The sequence below is a fragment of the Alligator mississippiensis genome, chromosome 5 (assembly GCF_030867095.1).
Source record: "Alligator mississippiensis isolate rAllMis1 chromosome 5, rAllMis1, whole genome shotgun sequence".
NCBI classification, from domain to species: domain Eukaryota; kingdom Metazoa; phylum Chordata; order Crocodylia; family Alligatoridae; genus Alligator; species Alligator mississippiensis.
The window spans coordinates 165,430,856-165,457,056 of record NC_081828.1 but is presented as its reverse complement, the minus strand read 5'-3'; the positions used below and the strand labels follow the sequence as shown (position 1 = coordinate 165,457,056).

Genomic DNA, 26,201 nt, shown 5'->3' with positions numbered 1-26,201 from the left:
CTCTTTCTGGGGCCGCTCTAACTCCACGGAGCAATAACTTGGTAACGTGGCTCTCAGGGAGCTCGCTTTTCCTTTGCCGGCTCCTGCCTGCTCTCAGGCAGTATCAGCTCTGTCGTCTTCTCCTCCTTACAGTTAACTATGCTAATTTGCATTGGCTCATTGGTATGCTTGGAGGGGAAGAGTGGGAGCTCTGCTTTAAAGGTACAAAAATTAGGGAAGAGTTCTGGGGACAACTCCAGGCAGCCATGAAAAACCCCCTCCTGAAGTTTTTTTAATTGGCATTGGAAACCCCAAGAAAAGAGAGGCTACTGACAATTAAAATGCATCTGGCCTAGTAAAAGAAAAGGATTTGATGTTCTGGCTCAAAAGGCAGTGTGAAAGAGTGGGAAAACTGGAGAAAGTCCTGGATGAGTTGGGACAGTGGAATGGATCCTGGAAAGCCAGAGCTGTGCTAAAACCAAGCGTGGGAATCCAAGAGAAGTGCAGCACCTCTCCCCATTCATCTTCCTAGGCCCCCACAAGGGGTTCATCTTCTACCAGGGACAGCCCAAACTCTGCAGAAAGTGTGGGGAGGAGGGCCATCTGATTGCACAGTGCACAAACAAAGTCTGTGCTGTATGCAAGGAAAAGAGGCATGAAGTGAACAAGTGCAATCTGTGTGAAAAAGAGGGGCATATCTTTAAAGAGGGCCCTGGCACCTATATCGATGTTGGGAAAGGGTAACTGTTACCATGAAGGCAGAAAGGTCCCCTCCACTCCCCTACTGTAACCACTGCACCCAAAGGGGCAGGGACAGGAAGAAAGGAGGAAGAAAATCCCCTAGAGAGGAGGCAGGAAAGGAACCTCTCTCCAAAAAGGAGAAAGAATCCCGTGTGCATGACAACATGATAGCTTTGGAAAAGAGACTGAGGAACTGAACAAACAGGTGAGGGAGGATGAACTGACTGAAGAAATGAAAAGGATAGAAGAGGAGGAAAAAGAAAGGGAGACCCTAAACTCCCAAGGGGGGGAGCCTAAATAGTACCTCAGAAGAGGAGGAAAATAGTGAAGGCCCAGATATGGAAGTCCAGACAGGAGAGGAGGAAACCTGAAAACCCCAAGAGGAAGACCAGAACCCCTGCCCCCCCACCAAAAGATGAGAAGCAGGTCCCCTCAAGCACAATCCAGACTGTAGGAGAAGCAACAGCACCCCAAAAGAACCATGCAAACAGAGGGAAGAGACAGGGCAGGGAAGGAAAAGAGCCTGAGAACCCCTAAACCTAAACAATGAAAATGAAAAAGCTCCAGATGCAATCCCTCAACACATTTCTATTCATGGGGATTCTTATAGCCTCAATGAATGTGAAAAGCATGCTTAGGAAGGAGAAATGGGACATCATTGAACTGATCCTAGTGCAAATGCAGGCAGAAATGTACCTCCCCAGTTCTAGAGACTATGTGGATTTCAAGAAGAGGTGGCAACACAGTCTCTCCATCTAGTCTGGGGGCAGTGAGGACCAGGCAGCAAGGGTCACAGTGCTCCTAAAGGGAGGCAAACTGCAGCCTCTGCAGCACAGAGAAATCACTGCAGGCAGGTTGCTGCAGGTCACCCTGGAAACAGAAGAAGGGACTTTTGAGCTCCTGAATGCATACGCACCAGCAAATAAGACAGCGAAACACACATTCAAGAACATGATGGTAGTGATGCCCAGTGGCTGGCCAGTGATGATCACAAATGATATGAACTGCATTCTTGAGGTGGGTGACAAATTAACTGGAGGCCAAATGAAAGGACCAGACAGATCCTCCAAGCTGTTGCAGCAGCTCATCTGAGCACACAGCCTGGTGGATGCAGGCAAAGAGGCCACAGGTCCAGATGAAAATTTCACCCGAGCAGACCCCCTGGGACAGTCCAAATCATGCACAGATTTCATCCTCTTCCCAAAAGGGTGGAAGATAGCCAAGGCTGAATCCGCGCAGGTCTGTTTCTCGGACCACTGCCTCCTAACAGTTAAAGCAGAAGTAGGACAGCAGCCCAAGAGAGGCAAGGGCATGTGGAAACTGAACGTGACTCTGCTTGATGATGAGAAGATACAGCGGGAGTTCAGGCAGCACCATGCAGGATGGAAAACTCTCTGATTTGGATACCGGAACCACACACAGTGGTAGGCCAGTGTCAAAGAGAGAAGGAGGGACTTCTTCTGGAAAGCCGGAAGGAGGCAAGCCTGGTTCCAGAGAAGACAACAGGAACACCTCAACCACAGACTACAAAGCCTACACAAGCAAGCAGCTTGGGATTGGGACATGAAGGAGGAGGCTATGAGGAAGGTGAAGTCCTGGATAGGGGCCTGGTACAGGGAACAGGGTGGAAGAGTGGTCTGCTTATTTTAGTAAAATAAAGGAAACTAAGAAAGAAGCAAATGACCAGCATGGTAAACAGAGATGGAGTGGAGCACCAGTTGAATGAGGAGATGCTGGAGATGACAGCAGCTTTCTACTGGGAGCTCTACACGGCATGACTGGAGGACCGTGGGGCAATGCAGGACTATCTGCAGAGGCTCACGCAGGTCCTTGACAAGGACAAAGGACAGAGGCTGGTGGGGGAGTGGACAGCGGAGGAGATCAACATGATGCTCCACAGCTTCCAGAACAGTAAAACTCCGAGGGCAGATGGCTTGCCCAAAGAGTTCTATGTTGCTTTTTGGGACTAGGTAAGCCTGGACCTGCTGGAGGCCTATAGGGAGCGCTTGTGGGAGGGCAACCTGGGAGTGGGGATGGAGGAAAGCCTCATGACCCTTCTGTACAAGAAAGGAGAGAGGTGAGACTTGAGGAAGTGGTGCCCAATTACACTCCTGAACTTTGATTACAAACTCTGGCCAAAGTCTTGGTCGAGCACTTAAAGTCTGTTATAGGTACAGTGATCCACGAGGACCAGGTGTGCAGTGCCAGGGTGATAAATCCACAATGCCCTGATGCAGCTGTGCAACATGCTCCAGTACCAGCAGGAGAGGGGACACGATGTTGCCGTGCAGAACCTCGACTTGGAGAAGGCTTATGATCGAGTATCCCATCCCTTCCTACTTGAGTCTCTGAAAAAGACGGGATTCCCTGCAACCTTTGTCACCTAAATAAAGGCACTGTACACCAACATGAGCAGCAGGGTCCTGGTGAATAGGTCCCTGACAGCCCCAATTGCAGTAGAATCGCGCGTTAGGCAGGGCTGCCCACTCTCCCTGATCCTGTTTATGTGTGTTATAGAACCATTAGCACAACGACTCAGACAGGAACCCCGGATCAGGAGAGTGAAAATCCCTGAGAAGAACGGGGAGGAAATGAAAGTCCTCACATACATGGATGACCTGAACATCACATGCAGGGACAAAAGGTCAGTGGAAAAAGCACTACAACACACCCAGGTATATGGAGCAGCAGCAGGGGCCAAGCTCAATGTGAGCAAAAGCATCTGCCCAGTACTAGATAATCTTGAGTTCCCATTGTCCCTGAAGGTTTCCATCCCCCAGGAAGGGGTAAAGATCCTTGGGGTGGAGTTTGATCCACAGCTGACGAGGCAGAGGGCATGGGAAAAGACGGAGGGCAAGTCCAGACAGAGGCTAGGTCTATGGCAATCATGCTGCCTGTCAATAGGGGGACAGGTGGCACTGATGAAGGTGGTGCTCCTGCTGATGCTGCTACACACTGCTCTAATCCCCCCCCCCCCCCCCTCAAAACAAGTCATTCGCAGAATCCAGAGAGCCATGTGTGTTGGGTTTTTTTTGGAACTCCACATGGGAGAAAGTGGCAAGGGCCAAGATGTACAAAGCAAAATGGTTTGGAGGCAAAGGAATGTCAGACATCCTCCTCTTCCTCTGGACCAAGTACATGAGCGAGGTTTGCAAGCTGGCAACAGGGGGAAATCTAAAACCACCAGCTTTGTTAAGTATTTTGCAGGGCAGCTGCTGCAACAGTGGCAAGTGCACCCAATGATTAATAGGAGCCTGTGGACCATGTTTTCCCCCATGGTTTTATGAGATTCTGAAGTGCTTTCAACAGAAATATAAGCTGTATGATGCTACCCTAGTGACCCTGGTAAACCACTGGAAGATACAGGAAGTAGTAAGGGAAACAGACACCATATCACTGGTAGACTTACTACCTGGTGACAGCTGCCAGCCCGTGTGGGAGCGAATCTTCCACAGGGACTTGCAGAAGAAGTACAGAGACCTAAACTGGCAGGAAAGCCACCAGGCACTTCCCGTGTGAGCATGGAGAAACAGTGCAGAGCAGAGAGGCCCATCAAACTGCCCATGGCTGACCTGATGCCGGTAGGCAGAAACAAATGACCACCTCTTCTGGGACTGTCTATACGCCAGGGAGATGTGGAAGGAAGTCTGTGTGCTCCTCCTGGGGGATGACAAGTTTCAGAAACCTCACCAGGGAATCAGTTCTCTATGGGCACTGTCACAGTGCCTGTCCTGGGTACCCGTTTCTCTGATAGCTCCCCCAATTCCCGCCTGCCACGACTTGATCTAAATACAATTTGAGGGGGGGAGAAAAAGTTGTTAGATACCGGTACCCCATTAATGAACACGCGGGTCAGATCTTAATTCCAAGTGTTTTATTAAAGTTAGTCTGGCTCTCTCTCTCTCTTGAAACGTGAATCCCCCGGAGATCGCCGTGGGGTTCTCACTGTCTGCCGTCTGGGAGCAACGCAGGGCTACTTGTTTGCTTGTCACTCAATAATCAGCCGCTAACAAGGCAATTAGCGGCTGATTAATGCCGATACTGGGATTCCCCGGCTGCGGCTTGTGCTGGCTTGCGAAGCGCGGCTTCATCAATTTCCTTTCACTTTCTGGCATCTCTGGCCCCCCCTTCACCCTCCGGTATGGGATCAGGGTTACGATGGCTACAGAGCAGTGTAAGGGCTTCTTCGCCCTTTTTCTCTTTGCCTCTTTCTTTACTCTTCTCCCCCCTTGCTCGGGGAATCCCCGCATGCTGAGCTCTCGGAGCTGCGGGGGTTTCTGTGCCGCTGCTCCATTTACGACTCACCGCAGAGGCTGTCTTCTCCAGGTAGGACGCAATCCGGGGAAGAACGTCTCGATTCCCCCCAGAATTCCTCACTTCATCTAGGAGTGCGTCCCTTCTTGTTCCTCTTCATGAGTGCATGCCCGAAGGCAACCTTGGGAAGTTTCCTCCCCTCTTTATTTCACTTTCCTGGCTCCTTATTGGCTGCCTGGGGTTATTACGTTCTCCATTTCCCGGATGTCTTCATCTCCGGCAGCTGCTCCCTCATTTTAGTAACTGCGTCGCGGCTGCGGCGCTGTTACAGGCACCTGAACAGACAGCATGGAGCCCTGACAGCGTACTTCAACCAGTTCAACTCCTGCTTCAGGTCTGCACTGTGGAAAACCAGGAACCTGCTCACAAACAGACACTTGGACCCCACAGTTGAGGACTGTATTAAAATGGGACTAAGTGAAATGTACTGGTACTACAGAAAGACAGAAGAAGATGACGGGAAAGAAATGGCAGACCTCATCTGGTGAAGAGGGGTCTGACATAGACTTTTTCAGGATTAGACCCTCTGGGGAGGGCAGTGGGCAGGGGTACTGGTAAAGGGATAGGTGTACAGTTGTGTGAGGGCCGGGTCAGGCCCCGGGCCCTTTTCGTCGCTCTGCACGCGGGCTGTGGCCGGCAGCCCGGGCAGGCCGGGTCAGAGAGGGCGGGCACCAAGCTAGAATTAGGCACAGACACGTAATGGTTGATTTTAAGATTGTTTACTTACACCGAGATGGTCGCAGTGCAGGCTGGAAAACTTGCTTGAGTTGCAGTTACAACAGAAAACACAAACACACGTGGAGTTTGCTAGGCTCCACGCAGACAGAACTCCGATGTCCAGGACAAGCATGCATAAAACTCATCGATACGTCTTATAGAAGGTTCTGTTCGAAGACGGGAAGAGATGGGCGGTGGATCAGGCCGCCAAACTCCTCTGAGCAACACACAGGGTTTCTATTACCCTGCCGCGCACACCCAGAGTCCCCACGAGATGGATGTGGAGTCCTCTTCCGCTTGGGCGGAAACTGTTCAAGCCTTTTATACGGCTAGCAGGCCAATCACTAGCCGCCACGTGGGAATAATTTAGCACTAGCCAATTGCGGGGCACGAATTTGCATGCGAAGAGCGGGAACTCCTTTGCACCATGCATTTCTGTGTTGCAAAGAAAATGCACCCTGCAAAGACCGCTGCAAAGTGGCGGGAACGCTCCTTTGCACGCGGGTTCTCTGTGCAGCAGAACTCCTCCGTGCAATGAAGCTGTAAACCCACGGGGATAATTCTTAGTGCCGAAGCACACACAAAAAATCAGACCTTTGGGTCATGAGATCCCCCCTTGCTGAAGGCACAACAGAATTATACTTCAAACCTATCATCCGGGTTATTCATAGCTCTGTCAACGGTTCGCAAAACTAAACGAGCAAAAACAAAATCAGTCAACAATAAAAGTTCATCCTCAAGGGATCGAATCAAATAATAACCGACACACACACATATACATAAAATCACATTCATAACAAAAAACTGAACGATCATGACTTCGGTGGGCATCATGGTGGAATCGCGCGTCAGGCCTTCGTTCCTTTCAGTGATGTTGTCCCTCTCGGGGCCTCTCTCCACCACGCACTCCGAATCCCTGATCTGTAAAAGAACTCTCTTAAAATGGTTATTTACTACTATTTATAAAATCACACAGGACTGCACGATAATGCAGTCGATTAAACTTATCATTACTATTAAATACAGATATGTAAACACGATTCTATACTGGACAGCTCTCTCTCTTTTCCGACTCAGCAACTCCACGAAATCGTCAAGGAGTCATCATCGCCTTCTTCTAGATAGCGAAGGCCTAACTCGTAGGCTAGCTGCCATTGTCCCGCGTCTCCCAAAATCCGAAGCTGTCTCTTATTAAGTCCAGAACGCTGCAGGAGGAATCCAAACATGTATCTCTCCTCTTGCGTTCTCTGGTGTAATACTGGACGCTCGGATACGCAGTGTTTCGTGTTCTGAGCCTCAGTCAGGTGTTGACACTCCCAATCACTGGATAGTCTTGGCTCCATTAGGACATGCAGTCTTGACAACTGATGAAGGAGACTACTCACAGGATGATCCACCAGTGGGTTCAGCACAATCCGCAAAACCACAATGTTTCTTTGCCCGTAAACCTTAAGACAACTATCTATGCTGTCGAGAGTCACTGGAACGGTTCCAGGGTCTCGCAGGTGACGGTGAGGCTATGATCGCATTCGTTGGAGCGGTGTTAGTCCCAACGTGCATTCTCTTGGGTTCCAGGTGCAATACGAAACTCCGATAATAGCCAGTACAAGCTGTTCTGCACCGGTGTGCTCTGGTCGTCCGTCATGCCATGCGTGGGCCTTCTGTTCAATCACTCCTGCCACAAGCGCTGGAATCGGAATAGGCCAGTGGACGCTAAACGCCACCATGTCGATGTCGGTGACATGTCCTCTACTCCATGAAGCTTGTCTCACCAAGAAGCTTGCTTCTTCCTGGTCCAGGAGGTCGGACCCAAGTTCCACGACTAGATGTCCTAACCACACAGCCAGAGTTTCTTCGGATCGGATCCTGGATTCTCTACGCAAATTCTGCAGTTCGGCTCTGGAACAAGTGTAATAGGTGGTAGCATGAACTGCACTCTGCGGACCGATGACTGGGCTGCTTGATGCTGTAGGCTGATCAATTTCTTCGCGAGTTGTCGTTGCTGTTGCTGTTTTTGTCAGAGCTGTAGTCATTGTTACAGTAGGGGTTGTTGTTGTTTCAGGCGGGAGGGGCGGATGCACTCCTCCGCTTGACTCCCCCTCCCTTCGACAGAGGGGCGTGGTTGATAGAATCGACTCTGCGTCGCTGGGCAGAGTCACCGGCCGAACCCTCGCGGGCTCTCCCGAAGCTCCATCCCTCTCTTCCAGCTTCTCCACGCGGTCTTCCCTCTGCTCGGCGCCATCTTGTTGGGGCTTCTTAAGATCCCCTCTCTCAGCTGCTTCTCCAGCCGCTCGAACGGCCATACGCAGCTGGGTCTTTAAGCTTAAATCAGTCATAGTCTGAAAAGTTGCATTTAGTTCTCCCCCCTTGTCGCACCGTAGGACCACTCTCTCATTTACGGCGCGGTCCTCCGTCTCCGGGTCTTCACGGAGCTCGGACGGACGATTGCGACCCCTTAGTCCCGGTATTACCATGCAAGGGGAAAGCCATCTGATCGGCATCGGCTCTCCCATCTCCCAGGCACACCGCGAGCAACGGACACACTCCCGGGTGAGGGTCGGGCTTACTGCGCTCGCCGGGTCGACTTCGGCAAGGGTTACCTTATCGAGGGGCCTATACAGGACCCGCTCATCACTCATGATACACCCGAACGCCGCGGGGTGAAGATACACTTCTTTCCCTTCTAGGGCTCCGACTTCAGAAGCTCCTTCTTCTCCCCTTAGTGAAAGGTGTCCACGGACACATCTCCTGCCCGTTCCGCCCGCCTGGTGGTACGCGATGTGCGCCTCCAGTTCTGCGACGCTTGCTATGCTGTTTCTCCCACTTCTCCAAGGGCAGTTCTCAACTAATTCTAACTCTAGCGAGCCCTCTCCTGATCCCATCCTTGTCACCATGTGCGGGCCGGGTCAGGCCCCGGGCCCTTTTCGTCGCTCTGCACGTGGGCTGTGGCTGGCAGCCCGGGTCGGAGAGGGCGGGTGCCGAGCTAGAATTAGGCACAGACACATAACGGTTGATTTTAAGATTGTTTACTTACACCGAGATGGTCGCGGTGCAGGCTGGAAAACTTGCTTGAGTTGCGGTTACAACAGAAAACACGAACACACGTGGAGTTTGCTAGGCTCCACGCAGACAGAACTCCGGATGTCCAGGACAAGCGCGCATAAAACTCGTCGATACGTCTTATAGAAGGTTCTGTTCGAAGACGGGAAGAGATGGGCGGTGGATCAGGCCGCCAGACTCCTCTGAGCAACACACAGGGTTTCTATTACCCTGCCACGCACACCCAGAGTCCCCACGAGATGGATGTGGAGTCCTCTTCCGCTTGGGCGGAAACTGCTCAAGCCTCTTATACGGCTAGCAGGCCAATCACTAGCCGCCACGTGGGAATAATTTAGCACTAGCCAATTGCGGGGCACAAATTTGCATGCGAAGAGCAGGAACTCCTTTGCACCGTGCATTTCTGTGTTGCAAAGAAAATGCACCCTGCAAAGAACGCTGCAAAGTGGCGGGAACACTCCTTTGCATGCAGGTTCTCTGTGCAGCAGAACTCCTCCGTGCAATGAAGCTGTAAACCCACGGGGATAATTCTTAGTGCCGAAGCGCACACAAAAAAAAAAAAAAAAAAAAAAAAAAATCAGACTTTTGGGTCATGACAGGTTGCATGGTGCAAATTGTAATGGGTTTTTAAGTGTGCTTTGAGCTGCCAAGTGAACCACAAGGGCCACTTGGCAGAGTTTTTGATGTAAAGATATATCTAGACAGACTTTTTTTTTGCAAAAAAGAAAAGAAAAAGTTTCCCATCAGTATGTTTGCCCAATATTGGCCATGTGTTTTATAGTCATACTCAGTGTTGGCTGCATTTATTCAATTTCATAGCTGCTTTCCATTACTGAGCACATGCTGCTTTTGGCAGTAGTTTAATGAGCAGGGGTTCCTGACAACCTGTTTCAACCAGTTTGTGTCCTGCATCAGGAGTGCCCTGTGGCAATGCAGGAACCTTCTAATGTACAGACACATGGAGCTCGAGGAAACAGACTGTGTTAAAACGTTTCTGAGTGAACTTCAGTCCTACTACCAGAAAGCAGTGGGAGAGGATGCAACCAACTCCACCTGGAAAAAGGACATTTGGCACAGGCTGTTCAAGGACCCCCAGAAGGGGAAGAGGACAGGGAGAATGAAAAGGACAACAATGCAACTGGACCTGGAGACAGCAAGGAAGACAGCAACAAAATCAGCAGCAGCGGAAGCAACAGCAACATTGACAAGGACAGGGAATGAACTGAAAATGTAAACCCCAAATTGGGGCTTGGACTAAGGGACTGTGATTGGGTTGGGGAAGGGCAGCAGGTGGGTGCGTTTATTGTAACGGGTGCATAGTTTCTTAATGTGGTTTTAAGGTGTGTGATGGAAAATTTTATGCTAGATGATCTATATCTATATTTTTTTCTAAAGAAAATAAAAATAAAACTAGGTTCCCATCAGTATGTTTGCCCAATATTGGCCACGTTTTACAGTCATACCCAGTGTTGGCTGCATTTATTCAACTTCAAAGCTGGTTTCCATTTCTGAACACATGCTGCTTTTGGCAGCAGTTTAATGATATGCAATGTATTTAATAGGGTTTCCTTGAATGTGGAAGTAAGATGAGCAGTTTTTCTTTTCCCCCATGTTGATTGGGGGGGGGGGGGGAGGGAGGAATCTCATCTTGTATTTGAGTAAATACAGTAAATAAATTTGGAGCACCATCATTTACATTTTAGCTATGATATAATCCCTCTAAATTAGGAGAAATTTAGATCACTGCTTTCCAGGTAGAAACTAGGAATATACCAATGTCCATTCAATTTCTCCCAATGGAAATCCACCCCCTCTAAGAGAAAGATCTTCCAGGTATCTTCCAGGTATCAACCTGGAAGATCTTCCTTGTGAGAGAAACAATGCTTGTAAACTGTATCCCAATCTGAGGAGTTTGGGAGCTTTGAGAGTTTCTGAAGGCCACCTCCCAGCCCACTGCTCCCATTACCTCCTTCATGTCATACCGACTCTCCAGAATGGAGCCCCCAGAGTTGCAGGGAGGGGGGGTTGCCTACTTCTCCCTGTTCTGCTTCCATCACTAGGAGCAGAGCAGAGGAGTAGCTACTCTTTTCTCCCTCACCCACTTCTCAGGCATAGATCCCTAGCCTGAAGCGCAGTGACTGCATGAAGAAAGGAAGGTATCTATCTTGACAAATACCCAGATAAAAGCAGTCACATCCTAGCCCTAAAATATCATTTAAAATGCTAGTCCACATGAAAAGTACCACCTGTATTGTCTGAAAGTACAGAGAATTACAATTTTAAATGAACAAGAACCCTATGATGTATGATCCCTTACATTTGAATGATCTACCCATCACCAATCATGCCAGGTTCCAGACCGTAATCTGTTATCAGTGCAACATAAAATTGCTACAAAGAACCAGAGGACATGAGGTACTTCAAGATATTGTATGGGAGAGAGAAGGCTCTTAGTCCAAACACTGCTATAAATTATGGCAGCTGTTAATGATGATAGCTGGCTTAAATGATATCTGGAGGGACAGTGGGGTTTGTAGAAGCTTCAGTTACTTCTACACAAAAGCTACAAAGAAAGTGAGGTTGGAGCCACTACACCAATCACCCAATACAGGCTAATCTTCCAGTGTCATCCGTAGTACTGCATTACATTCTCTAACCCTCCAAAGGTATTTGAAATTCTATAAGGTGCAAGGTGGTTAAAAATCCAGCTGAAATATTTTAAAACATGAGTTTTGAAAATCCATAGAAATAGCAAATTTGGAGGGTTAACTGTTAAAGCAGCTTATAAGCTAGGGATAGACATTCAAAAAGCCTGAGCCTGAATTGATTCAATCTTTGCAGGTTAGTCTAACTCAAAGAGACTGAACTAATTTGCAAGTGGACAGACATCCACTTTCCATTCCAGAAATGCAGGCACATACGTGCAATATCTCAGGCTAGAAGCCCAGGGGCACTACAGCAGCCCTCACTTCCCTTCCATAGAAAAGCTGAGCTAGGGGAGTGGGGGGGGGAGGGGGGGGAGGCATGGCCAGGCCCCAGCAGGCCTAAGTATAACTGAGGAGGGGTTTAAATCCTCACCATAGCCTGCAGGGTTTGGAGGGTGGGGAAAGAGGGATTGTGGCCAGACAGGGACATGGCCAGACCTCCTTGGTGGGGGAGGAAGGCAAGAGCCCTGCCCCCTGCAGTGGGTCCCTGACAGCCAGGTGCAATCCCAGCACACAGCTCTGCTGCCCAGGCCCAGAGGGGGACTCTTCCCCCTCATCCTCCTCCCTCTCCCCTGCTGCTGTGGGGCAGGGAGGGGTGCTCTGTGCCATGCTGGAGGGGGACTCTTCTCCCTCTTCCCCCACCCCCTACCATCATTTGGTTTATACCATGTCACACAGGTGTGAAACAACACTTGCTAACACCAGACAAACTTGTATCAGAATCAACTAAAGAGTCTGTAGTTCACTGTGAAAACCTGCCAGCTCCAAGGCAGAAAGCTGAGGGTTTGCTCTTCCTCCATTGCTTACCCCAAGGGTAGGCAATTAGTTTGGTCACAGGGCCACTTAGGGAGTTTTAGTGAGCTGTCATAAGCTGGGTCAGCACTCCTACCTCCCCTGCCATAGCTCACCAAAAATCCCAAAATGGTCCCTTCGTGCAGTGGGGCAGCTGGAACGGGGCTGCAGGCAGGCAAGGAGCAGCATCCAGGTGTGTGGGGTGGTGAAAGGAGGAAGGGGAAGAGTCCCCCTCTGGGGCCAGGCAGCACTGCACAGAAACCCCTTCCCTGCCCCGCAGCAGCAGGGGGGGAGGAGGAGGAGGGGGAAGACTACCCCTCCAGCACCACACAGAGCCCCCTTCCCCATTCTGTGGTGATGGTGGGAGCGCTCAGCACCAGCTGCAATCTCCCAAAATAGTCCCCTCCCTGTCTCCTTAGCCTTAATGGGGCCATGCCGGGATGGCTGCAGTCCCTGCCAGTGAGAAAGAGAAGCGGGGGGGGAGAATAAACCCACTCTGTACTTGTGCTCCCTGGGACACCCTGACAGGCTACTGCCCCTCCCACTCCCCTTGCTGCTCCAGCAGAAGGGGTGGGGGCATGGCCAAATTGTCCTGGCATGGCCCCATTAAGGGGAAGTGGGCAGGGAGGGTGGGGGTTAATTCCTCACTCTGTCTCTTCTAATCCCAGTGACTGCAGCTGGGGTCTGTCAACCTCCACTGGTTGCCTTGGGGGGGGGGGGGGGGGGGGGGGGAGAACAAGTGAAGAATTAACCCCCTCCCTGTCCACTTTGCCTTAACAGGGCTATGCTGGGACACATCTGGCCATGTCCTTGTCCCTGCTCAGGCTAGAGAGCGGAGGGGCAGGGCCAGCCCTGCTCTCTGGAGCAGGGAGCATAGCCCAGCCCAGGGATGCAGAACATGCTGAGATGCTGGAGGACTCTGATTTAATTTAAACCAGGAAGAGGTCTGGGACAGAAGTTCCATAAACCAGTTTGACCCAAATCAGTTAAGTCTGATACTACATTCAAGCAGGTTTATTTCAAACCAGTTTCAGCCATTTTGAAACTGCTTTATGAGCACTGAACTTATATTCTGTTACAAGTTTAAACCAACTTCTGATCACCGTCCCTAGCCCTGATGACTCTTTTGTCAGCATTAGAACAAAATACTTTTGCTGAGCTCACAAAGTAAGACACCTTGAACAATTTAGTTGGTCTAATAAGAGATATCCCATTTACCCAAAGAAACTTGCAGTCGTTGAACAAGAAATTCTATTAGCTTACTCTTATCTCCATAAATATATTACTCTGCAATGTTTCACAGAATACACTATGACATTCTGTGTCAAAAACTGTATTATTTATTTCCAAGTTACCAACAGTTGGAAGCAAATGCCTTTGAATGATTATAGAATAATGTTATAACAAATAAAGCATGAGATGAGTAGAGTTGCTATCTGTTACAGACCACAGAATACCACAAGGGAACAGGATGACTATCTTCTGAAAATCTCATATATAGAATGGGGAAGAAAAAAGATGCTTTAACCTGAGGGACTTGGGTCTGAGTGACATATGCTAGAGATGTCATGCTGCAAGTACAAAAACATCCTTGGAATTTCTAAAAGTTACAGATGACAGTTTCCTATCTCAGAAAGCGATACATCCAATGCAGGTGAATTCTGTACTAGACCTCATCTTGTCAGATAACAAAAACAAGAGAAGTAAGTATATAAAATATCTTACTATATAACCATGAACGTTACAATGCGACAATTGAAAAAGAAGTTATAGAAGTAGTTCTATAACACTAGTTACACAAGTAGCTTGACTTAGAGTCGAAATGCAAGCAGCTATAACAGCAGCTATAAAAAGTCTTTAAAAATACAAAGAGAAAAAAGGGAAGTTGATGGTAGCACATATAAATTATAAGCTAGGATGTGTAGATAATTGCTAAGGGATATAAAATCACCACCATCATAAATTGATGATTTTCTAAAAGATATATTCTAGTTCAAACAGAATTTGTTAGAGGAGAGTTCTCTTTGGCATGTATTATGGAAGAATACCAGGCTAGTTGGTAACATTCCCTTCTGGATTTACAATCCAAAAGTATACAGAGCTTCAGGATTATCACTCACAAAGACAACTCATTTTAGTCTACTGATGGGTATAGTACAGTGGTTCTCAACCTTTTTAGGTTCAAGGCACCCCTAGTTAGACTCAAAGCACCCCTTGAAAACTGCCAACTCTTAGCTTTCACCTTTTTTTTTTTGATTATGGAAAAATAATAGATTCAATTTTTCTGTTGCAAAGAACTCGGAAATACCGGAGCTGGTCAGAATGTCTTTCACACCATGGACTCTGGGTTTAGCTGTTAGATGTATAGGTGCTTGCACATTAGCATAGGATATTGTGCTATCATTGTACAGCACCCTTGAAAGGATCTCATGGCACACTGTGATGTTGCATGAGAAAGTCACTCAAAACTTTTACATGACATTACTGATAGACCTTTTTTGTTTCTCCAAAATACCTTTTCCTTTCAAAGAATAAAATCCCATCACAAACAGCTAATTTGTCTAAAAATATCTGCACTTATGTAGTAAAGGCATTTTTAAAACAATATTTACTTTTCCAATTAATACAATTTTCATATATTGAATATATAAAAAGAAGAATTACCCCTTCCGGATTATATTTTGCTAGCACACCATCACCATGGAATTCTTCTAGAACATCTTTAATTTTCTTGGTGGAATCTAAAAAAAGGAAACAAAAATACTGTACATTGATTTATATCTCATTAATAGTAGTCAAGAAAGTCATCTTTTGTTTTAGACTGGGTTTATATTCAGAGTATAACCTACACTGAATGTGCATGAATAACTTCCTCTAGCAGTATAGGAGTTATCAACACGGTAAGAAAAGAATATACGTATTACACACTCCATCCCAATAATCTCTGATGATCTTTGACTATGATAATATATTTCAAAACAAGTAATTTCAAATCACTTTTTCATTCCTCTGATCCTTTAGTAGTGCTGGACTTTCAGACTCAGCTGCGAATGGATAGAAAAATCTGTCAAAACAGTCAGGAAAATGTCAAGCAGACGGTTCTACAGCTGCTCTAGGATTCTTCTACCAGAGGCAACTTCACACCAGCAGTCATACAAAAGAACTCCCATGCAGCAAAGGTAGAGGCCTTTAGCATTTAGAGCTGGCAGGAAGGGAAGAAGACCTGGAGAAATTAAACTGAAATAGAATATCTTAGGCAATCAGAGTGTAGGAGGTAAGGCAATTATTGAATATCAACTATTTAGTCATTTGCAATCTACACTGTGATTGGATAACAGTGCGGTAGTTCAAATAACTGGTCACTGTGCAAATCCCTGAACTCTGACTCACTCAAACACACCATCAATACACCCAAGAAATATGACCACCAAACCAGTTAGCAAAAATTAATCTATACTAATTAACCTCTTAAAAGTTACTTCAAGTTACAAAAATAATGTTTGTGTCCATTTTTTAAGTTACATTAGCAAAATATAATATTGTAATAGTTCTTAATTTTTTTTTTAAAGTTAAACCACAAACCATCTTGAGCAAAAAAGCACAGCTCAGCACTATGGAATGGACCTTGCCCATGAAATGCTCTCTCAACTATAGTAGTAATAGTTATTTTCTGGCCACTCACAGTGTATACTATATGCATATCTGTACGTTTTTGGAGGATAGAGGCCCATGTAATTTGATAGGCCCTTCAATAGCATTGAAGAAGTGAACCCAGGTGTTCCATGTGGTAAAACAAAAAGCTAACACAAATCACCATTCCTCTTCAGTATATTAATTCATGCAGCAGCACCCAGAAAGTGAGGAAGGGAGTGGCACCCAGACCTGGAGCCCAGGGGCTAAAGGCTGATGCCTCAGGGGCTGTATGCAGTATTCAGCTGGACAGCCCTGTCTTGAAATATGGTCTCTCTCTTTCTCTCTCTCTCTCTCTCTCTCTCAATAAGTGTAAAACTCTAAATTGTTAAAAGGAATTATAGAAATAAGTTTTGTATGATCCTTAAATTATTTATCCAAGCTTTAAAACTGCCTTCCCTTGTCTGACTTCCAAGGGCTTCCTCACTGTGAGCCAAACCCTGCTTCTTTCTCACTTGTACTAGTAGTCCCTCTGAGGCTAAATACAGATGTTACACTTAGGCAAGGTACAGACAGTCAAAAAGCCTGAGGCTGAATTGATTCAGTCCTTGCTGGTTAGTCTAAACTGCAGGGATTGAACCAATAAGCAAACAAGCAGAAAATCACGTTTCATTGAGGAAATGCAGTCACATGCCTGCAGCGGCTCAAGCCAGAAGTGCTAAAGCACATCTGCCAGACACTGCTAAAGAAGAGCGGAGAGAGAAAGCCCTGCTGGAGCAGAGCGGGTGTGGCCAGGCCCCAGCCCATGCCCTGCCAGGGTGAAGGGGGGGGGGGGAGAGGGAAGGAAGGTAGTGGCATTGAATTCATAAAAACTTGAACAAAGGATTCTTTTTCTGAAAAACTAGAAACTGAAACGGAGCCTGGGCTATGTATTCACTTGCTCTTCCTGCTGCCCCTGAGGTCTCTGGGATTTGCAGTCACAACCAAAGCAGCAGGACTCCCAGGGTTGCTGGTTACTTCCTCATCCTACTTCCAGGTGCCTCTGGGATTTGTAGTCCACAGTCACAGCTGGCACTACGTTTTAGCAAGACAGCTATGTACTCAGGGGAAGGTGAATTTAACCCCGATTCCTGGCCCCAGACCCCAGTCAGGGTTTGCTGGGGGAGGGGTGGGTGTGCAGTGAACCAGCCCTCACTGCTCCAGCTAGGGAGCAGAGGGGCGGGGCCAGCCCTGCTCTCTGGAGCAGGGAGCACAGCCCAGCCTAGGGTTGAAAAGTGCTGGGATGCTTGAAGACTCTAATTTAACTTAAACCAGGAAGGGGTCTGGGATAGAAGTTCCATAAACCAGTTTGACCCAAATCAGTTAAGTCTGATACTACATTCAACCAGGTTTATCTTAAACCAGTTTCGGCCATTTTGGAACTGATTAGTGTGCACTGAACTTCTGTTCTGCTACAGGTTTAAACCAGCTTCTGATCACTTAAACTGGTTTATGTGTAACTTCTGTCCTTAGCCTTAATGCACAATAAGCATGCAAAAAGCACTTTAAAGTCGTAACAGAATGGATGCTCGTGGCACTTAACGCCCTTTAAAAATGGCAGATCCCACTCTAAATGAACCCTCAATGAATATGGTATTAGACTAAAGCACTTCCAGTTAGATGGCTTTTTTGAATGTCCATACAACATCCATGGCACTTCAACGTAGGTCACATTCTGACACCATGCCAGGGTCCCCTCGCTGAGTGGCTTGCTACTCTCATCCAGTGCTCATCTGCTCCAGGCAAGCACTGGCCCAGCCCTACCCCTGGACTGTCAGAGAAAAGAGACAGAAAAGACTGTTTTGCCCCTGCACAGCCAGATGGGCTGGGTGGGGAGGATGGGGAAAGGGAGCCTCTCTGCTTCACAGAATTCCCCCAAACTTGTGGGCTTTGATCTTGGTAGAGGCAGGGCGGGGTGGGGCGGGGCACAGTGAGACTAGGTCCACACGGCAGAGAGGCTCCAGTCCTTCCCCATCTCGTGACCCCAGTTCCTGGTACAGCATAAAGCCGGGCCAGGCAGTCCTGTGCTGCAGCCGCTGACTACCATTGTTAGGAGGCTTGGGTAGGGGTAGGGGAAGGGAACTCCACCACCATGAGGGTCCCCCCCCCACGACAGGTTGCTGACTGGGGTCTCAGGGAGGATGGGAGAGACTGGGTGAAGTTAACATGGCAAAGTGGCTTCCTTTCTCCTGCCACAGACCTGGCCTGCCCCCTGAGGAAGAGGGTCCACTCTGGAAACCTTCTGGAAGGTGTTCAGGAGCACCCCCCACCTTCTGGCCTTAGCCAGAGTAGGCAGGTACCAAACCTCCCCTCACCACCAAACAGATATGTCTGCTCAGTTCATTCCCACTTTAAGTTAAAGTACTATAAGTAAAGTGAGAGTGCTTCCATCAGGGCCTTTTTGAATGTCTGTACTTAGCCTGAGGTTACTATGAATAGCCAAATAAGCAAAGTGAGAAGGGTTGACTTTATTCTTGTACTTCTGATAAAGTTCCTTCCATGGCAGCGCACATTTAATAGCACATAGGAAAACTGTTGTCAAGAAAACTGTGAGGAGGAGACATGCAACAGCATTTTCATTAATGAGCTGCATCAATAGGTAATGTTCAAATGGAACAACCAAAGAAATCAGTCTAAGCACTACACTATGGCATAACCCCTACTGAGTCTCTGAAGCAGACGGAAAGGCAGAATGACTCAGAGTTGCATTTTTCCCTATGACTGCAAAAAGAGAGTGCACTGTAACTAAGGACTAAACCTGACATACCAAGTGTTTCTCATTTCACTAATATAATCTTTTTATAGACAAGTGTACTCTTGCACCAGTTTCAAAAGGGGAGGGGGAATTGCTGCTCTGGACCTGCAGCACCTGTTACACTGTAATATTTAGGTGGTGGAATCCCACAAAATGCTGCTTTATGCATTGTTAAAATTGGATGACAGATCACTTGCATCACTACGGGCTCATGCACATATAACAGCTACAGCACACTTCCAAGCAGCAGCTTCCTCTCCCACTTTGAAACTGTTCCCAATGTACATTATCCTTGACTCTGGTTAGCTTGTTGGAATAAAATAATTTGTCTGCTCATTCCCAACTGTACATAGGATGTAACAACTCTGTGGAGTCGCCACATGCCAGAAGTAAAGGTAAAGCACATGACAGTTGAGTACTTCATAAGATTGATATAGCATATCAAGTGAATTTTAGAAATGCAGGATAATGTCAAAATAAACCATCATGCCTTCTTTGTACTTTTTAGAAAGAAAGCTTTATTCTGTACAATGGGAAGCCACAGTCAATCATCATTAAAATTCTTCCTGGACTGCAAATAGTGGAAAAATGAATCACAGTATAACAAAATAAGGTAATCATAAAAAAAAATTCAAGAAGAGAATATATACAAGGCTCATTACAATTACACAGGACAAAAACAAACCCCAGCCCTGCTGTTTACAGACTGATTGAAAACCACAACTACAGTAAAATGAAACAACCTGACATGAAGAAACAACCACTACCAAAGATGCACTATTAGCACTGGGAGAGTCAGTCCTTTAAGGGAGGTAGGCTAGGCCACATCTATAAAAAAATATCTGCCTCCCAAGCATTGGGTCGGAGACTGTAAATCAGAAAATAATCTACAGGACATTTCTGACTAAAAACACTTAAATCCAAAATTCAGATCCTCAAAATCCTCTGCCTAATTCTGGTAGATTCTGAAATCCTTAGATAACTAAGTTTCTACCAGTAAAATACCCTGATCACCAAAGGGTTTGCTTCTGGACTTACTCAGAAGTACCTATATCTTGAGCGGTGAACAGTCCATACCTAAGCTTCCCAGGGTTCATAGGGAAGGCCACCGCTCTTGCATTTGGGGCCTGATCAGTCATATCACCTACCAGCTTGCAAAGTTTAACAGCTTAATAGGATGAATGGAAAGCCCACTCTGGAATTGCCTATCATGTAGTATTTAGGGCATATTCCTGGGAGGAAAAAATGTGAATTCAAGTCTTCTCTAGCAAAAGAGAGCTATTACTAAGGTCACACATAGACACACATGCACACACAAACATATGTGCATGCGTGTGTGCACGCGTGTGTCCCATGCCATGTCTCATATATATATTTTTATTCAGGTGCCAAAATAAAAAACTGAAAAAACAAATCACCAGGATAGATTAACAGAACAAAATTCCTATAGCTTGCTACTTATGGCACATTTCCTCAAAGGTGAAAGACCTTGCTTCAAATCTGAGTCATTACTTCTCCTCTGATTCTCAAGTAAGAACATGTATATCCTTACTGAGTAATAGAAAGGCCTTGATTTTTCCCTGCATAAATCTTTGAGAAATTGCTGGCTGGCAGTGTACAATTTTGAGCCCAAAAATAGTATAATTATTTTAGAAGGAGTTTACTCAGAGTATTGGAATAAAAAATGCAGTAGTCTCTATTTTTATAAATGACAATAAGAGAGATCCTACATCATATTGTCCTATTAGTCTTATGCGAGCATTCCAGGCAAAATATTTGAGACATTTACTTTTTTATTCTTAGATGTAGATTTGGGAGAAGAGAAGACTGGTTTCAGAAAATTTTATTCTTGCATGGACCACTACCTAGAGTTGCACTATTTAGCATATAAATATGTAAACAGACAAAATCATTTCTGTGTAGCCTTCATAGGTGTAAAGGAGCTTTTGACTCCGCAGACAGATTAAAGTTATGGAAGAAACTGGCAATAATGCCAATGATAAACCTCTCTTACAATTAATCATTACTTACTATTCAATATAGCACCTAGGACGAGTTATGCGATTGGCAGTGCCCTGTCCAAGTTAAACAACTAATAGAAGGATATGACAAGGATGTTTCCTTATTCTGCTACTTTATAATCTATTCTTGAATTATTTAAACCATGTCCTACCATTGAATCAATTCTCTGCAACCATTCTATTGAACAACAATATCTTTGTTTTGCTTTACACAAATGATGCATTATGATGTCACAATCCTAAATAGGTCTCCAAAGGTTATTAGATGCTTTTCAGCACTATGGTGCCTTGGAAATCAACACAGCAAAAACGAAGTTATTGGCGTTTTTTTTTAAATGAAAGGAGGAAAAGAGTTTAGTTTTTACCTTCTCACATTCTCAAAGAGAATAGACAGTGGGTCTAAAATTACCTCAGGCAATTCCTTCAGTAGCCAGGGTGCAACCCATCCAGCCAAGCCAATTTGAAACCATCTAGCTTTTCTAAGTAATCCCTAACCTGTTCTTCCAAAACCAGAGGTTGCACTTGTAGTTTGCGAATGACTAAAATTATATTTTTGACAAATAGTTCATTTTTGGAAGAAAAAAAAAAACAAAATTCCAACAGCCTTACTGTACCAACGATCACCCTGTTCTGACAAAAAATATTTGCTGGTGACAGAAGAAACATGAGGAAAAACTAGAAATTAAAACCATTTTTTAAACAGGAAAATTAATCAAAAAGCTTTAGGATAGGGCAGATATAGCAGCTGCACTAGAGAATGGACAGGCATAAGTCATCAGACAATTGCACATTTCAGTCATATGAAAATATGCTCACTCTTAACAAAATCTGGACGTCTAGAAACCAATTTAATGCAAAACTGGCATCATAGAAAGGAAGATCGTGGGAGAAAAAAGAACAAGTGACAAGCCCATTCCTTGGCCACTTCTAGACCCTGGCTAGCAAAGGAATCTGAGGCATATGGTCCTCCCGAACTCATTAGCACTGCACATGTCCAAAGCCTCAGCAGACATCCTAGTATATGTCTCCTAACAGTTTTATAATACGACTTCAAAACCACATCTGTTTCCCTATATGCCTCTGATATAATCACAAACAGTAAAATTACTAAACTGCAATGGATGGGGTATGCAGGATGGAAAAGGAATATCTGTTACTGAACAGTATGTGAAGAACAATTTTGGAATAACTAACTACAACTGGATTTTCAGCAAATAATTTGAAAGGTCCTGGATCACTAAAAAGAAGGATGTTGGACATTGGATGGCAATACAGAAATTTTATTTCAGAATAAAAATAGTAATTCTCAGTATGTGATAAATAGGGATCTGGGTTTTGCATTTGCTACAGAAAAAAAGTGGATTCTCTCCTTTAAAGGAGAAAACCTTGCAGACTGGCAGAGTCCTAGCCTGAAAGGGACTGTTTGGCACTGGGGGACCAGGATGTAGGGGGCATCATGTGCATGTGTGTACACATGCATTCACATGGCAGCCAGACAGGGTGATGGACAGCAGCTCCTGCAGCTCCCTCCAGGTAAGTATACGGGGGCAGGAGAGCAGAAAGGGTATGGATGATATGTTGGAGAGGTGGGGGAGGTATAGGCAATATGTCAAGGGAGGTGGAGGGGGGGGGCACATGCCCCCTCAGATTTCTGCACCTAGAGCAGGGCACAGGGCTGTGGCTGGGCTGGGTCAGGTCCAAGCAGCCACCGCCTCCACAACCCAGTGGGTGGGACCCAGTGCTAGAGGGAGCGCTGCAATGCCATGGCTCCGAAGATGGGGGCCCATGCTACCCTCCCATCTCCTGTGGGTTGGGAGTGAGGGGCAATGGCAGGCTCAGGAGGCTGTGGGATGGAAGTGAGGGGCACCAGCAGGGCTGGTGGGGTGGGCTGTGGCAGGACATAAACATATCAGGGGTATTCAGTGCCACAAAGCAGTGGGGAGGACAGCCATAGCTGGACCCCCATCCTGGTGAGCAAAGAGGGCAGGGAGAGCTCTTATTTTTCATGATAAAAAAAACAAAATCAAGCACAAAAATATATAGGTATTTAGAATTTATTTTATTATAATGATTGAGGCGCTGGTAGGCTTCCAAACTGCTTTAAAATTGTAAATATATCAATAAAACATTGTGTTCAACTGATACCTATAAACAGAATGGTGCTTCATTTTAATCACAAAAAACAGGGGTTTGGGGTTTGTTAATCAAATAATTTTGGATATTTTATAAGAGAATTTGGGATTTATTTAAAGAATAACCAAGATCCCTGGTGATAAAAAACTAAGCAAATGTATCTATAACAATATAAATAATAACTGTGCATATACAGCAATCCAGTTTACAAAGTTGCAGAATTGTTCTTCAATCCTAACAGAGATGCTGGTTCTCTTTGAAGACCGGCCAATTCCTTGTTAACTTCCCATATTCTAATATTAAACATGTAGAATAGTATAGAATCCTACCTGAGGCATAAGATGTCCAATTGTGTAGGAAGTTCCAAATGGTTCATGATGTAGTTCATACACCAAAAGAGACAAATATATATTTAAATTACTATACATATAAACATGCAGGTAAAACAGGGGTGGGCAAAATACAGCCCATGGGCTGCAACTGGATCACCAGGGCATTCTATCTGGCCCGCCGGGCCCCTAAAAAAATTTAGAAAATATTTTTCTGCTCCTGGCTGCCTGTCAAAGGTGACAGGAGGCAGGGGCAGTAGAACCCAGGAGACTCAGCAGGAACACAGCAGCCCAGCCTCACCCCACCCACCCCCAGCCATTTCCTTGCCTTCCTGTCCCTGCACTGCAGTACAACATGGCTCCCAGCTGCATCGCCCAACCACAGGAGCTGCACCGGTACCCCAGGGGTAGGGGGAAGGAGTGTGTGTGTGTGTGTGTGTGTGTGTGTGTGTGTGTGTGTGTGTGTGTGTGTGTGTGTGTGTGTGTGAGAGAGAATCCCACACACACACCCCACCATACACATGCACCCATACCCCCCTTGCACTGCCATACATGCAGACCCACACACCCACACCCCCTCACACACCTCCCCCCCCAAACACCATACCCCATGTATCCCCACACACACCCACATGCTCCCTTACCCCACACCTATCCACCCCCCACAGACACACCCATACCCCACATAGCCACAGCCCCCCACAATATACAAGAGTAAGACTTCACTTTAAGCTATTATATACAATCACCTCTATGTACACTACACAAACGCATGTAAACCAGGACAAAAATATTTTTTTTAATCAAATTAATGAATGGTGTAGATCAGGGGTGGGCAAAATACGGCCTGCAGGCCAGATCCGGCCTGTGAGGCCACTCTATCCAGCCCGCAGAGCCCCTAAAAAAAATGTAGAAAACTAATATTTCTCTGCCCTTGGTTCCTGTCACCTTGTCAAAATGAAAGGAACCAAGGGCAGTAGGATCCAAGGGAATCCCAGTGGGCTCCAACAACAGCGGGGCCCACCCGGTCCCGCCCCCCAGCCAGAAGCCCCAGCCAGGGTTTCTGAGCTAGCAGCACATGACTGCCCTGGTGCGGGAAGCACAGATAAGGGGAGGGGGGACTCCGGGCAAGGGAGGAGCGTGGGGCGGGGAAGTGACTCCTCCCCACCCACACCCGGTGCCTCATACTGCAGCTGCTTGCAGCCCATGAGGGGCTGCCTGTGCCCTCTCCCGATAGCTCCATGTGGGCTGTGAGCGCCTGCAGCGTAGGGCACTGGGCGTGGGAGGGGCTGCTTCCCCCTAGTGCTCAGCTGTTCCTTGGGCTCCTGCCCTGCGCAGAGAAAAGCAGCCCCTCGCCCGCCCCATGGCTGGCGTCCTGTACTGCAGGTACTCACAGCCCACACAGGGCTGTCTGGAGCAGGCACAAGCAGCCCGAGGCAGGCTGCGTATGGCTACAGCGTGGGGCGCCGGGCATGGGGTGGGGAGGGGCTGCTTTCTCCCCGCCACCGTGCTCAGCACCAGCTTGTAACCTGGCCCACTGCCAGGCTGGCAGTGAGGCGGGTTACAAGATGTCCCTGCACTCAGCACCAAGTGGCCCCTCGCTCACCCCATGGCCAGCACCCTGCGCTGCAGCCACCTACAGCCCACATGAGGCTGCCTGTGCCTGCTCCAGGCAGCCCCACGCAGGCTGTGAGTGCCTGCAGCAGGGAGCACGAGCCATGGGGTGGGTGAGGGGCCACTTTTCTCCACACTTGGCACCAGCTTCTTCCTTGTTTGGCGAGCAGGAGATCGGGGCTGTGTGCTGTCCCCGCCTGAACCGCGGCGCTGGGAAGCACTCGGTGTGAGCAGGCGGGGAGCCAGTGGAAGCACAGGGCCCACACCAATGTCCCGGGGCCAGTGCCGGTAGGGCCCTGAACAAGGTGGCAGGAGCGCAGGGTCCCAGCTGGCAGAGGCTCTATGGAGTCAGGCCAGCTCCCCCCTCCCCACTGGTGCAGCCCAGCCCAGCTCCACAGACCCCTGCCAGCCTGTGCCCTGCTCTGGGCCCCACCGGTGCTGGCCCTGGGACATTGGTCTCAAGACATTAGGACATTGGTCCCAAGATGGTGACCAGGAGCGGGGCACCTGTCAAGGGGCGGGGCTACCCATGTGGCCCTCAACAGCCTGCCAAAACTGGGTAAGCAGCCCTCCACCCAAAATAATTGCCCGCCCCTGGGGTAGATGTTCACTTTTCAGAATATAATTTGGTAGTCTTCTGGTTCCAAGATGGCAAAACCCGTTGCTGAAAGGAGTACTTCCAGAGGCAAGGGGAGAGACTTCTGGTGGCAAAGGCCGGCGGTTAGTGGGCAGGACTTCCAGTCACAAGATGGTGACCAGGGAACGTGGCCCCTGTCAAGAGGTGGGACTACCCATGAGGACCTCAACAGCTTGCCAAAACTGGGTAAGCAGCCTTCCACCTGAAATAATTGTCTGCCCCTGAGGTAAAGGCACCCCTCTAAGGCCATCTCTACATGTGCAGGGAAAGGAACGACTGCACCTAATGTAGGATCCACAAAATCGTACTTCCTGCCATACATGCATGGCAGGAGGCATGATTGCAGAATTGCACCTTAGATCTAATTGCACCTTATTACTGGTGTAGGGGAAGCCCTATCCTACTTTGGCAAGGAGCAGGCAACCACCACTGGGAGCACCCTTTCCTGAGAGGGCTCTAGCCATGAGGGCCACATGTAGCCAGGACCAAGAGTGCCCACACCTGATGGGGCTCTGGGTACCATCCACACCTCTACCTCAAAGCTCCACCTCTTGCAAGCTGGTGTGCTAGCATTTGGCCCATGCACAGCTGGTCTGGCCAAGGACCAAGGAGGCCCCACCCCCAGTGCCAAGCAAGCATAGCCCCTCTCCCCAGCCCCACCTCCTGCCTCCAACCACTTGTCAGCCACAGGCAGCTGTGGGGAAGGAAGGGAGGCATTTGTGTCCCCTGCGTGAGCCC

General features: G+C 47.5%; 1 protein-coding gene across 1 annotated transcript in view; it reads right to left on the bottom strand.

Annotated features, from left to right (window-relative positions):
* DGKB (diacylglycerol kinase beta) overlaps positions 1-26,201 on the bottom strand; it is a 620,162-nt gene that overhangs the window by 491,467 nt on the left and 102,494 nt on the right. The window contains exon 3 of the mRNA XM_059728962.1: positions 14,970-15,046. Within this exon, the coding sequence (XP_059584945.1) occupies positions 14,970-15,046 (77 nt within the window). The remainder of the gene's footprint in view (positions 1-14,969; positions 15,047-26,201) is intronic.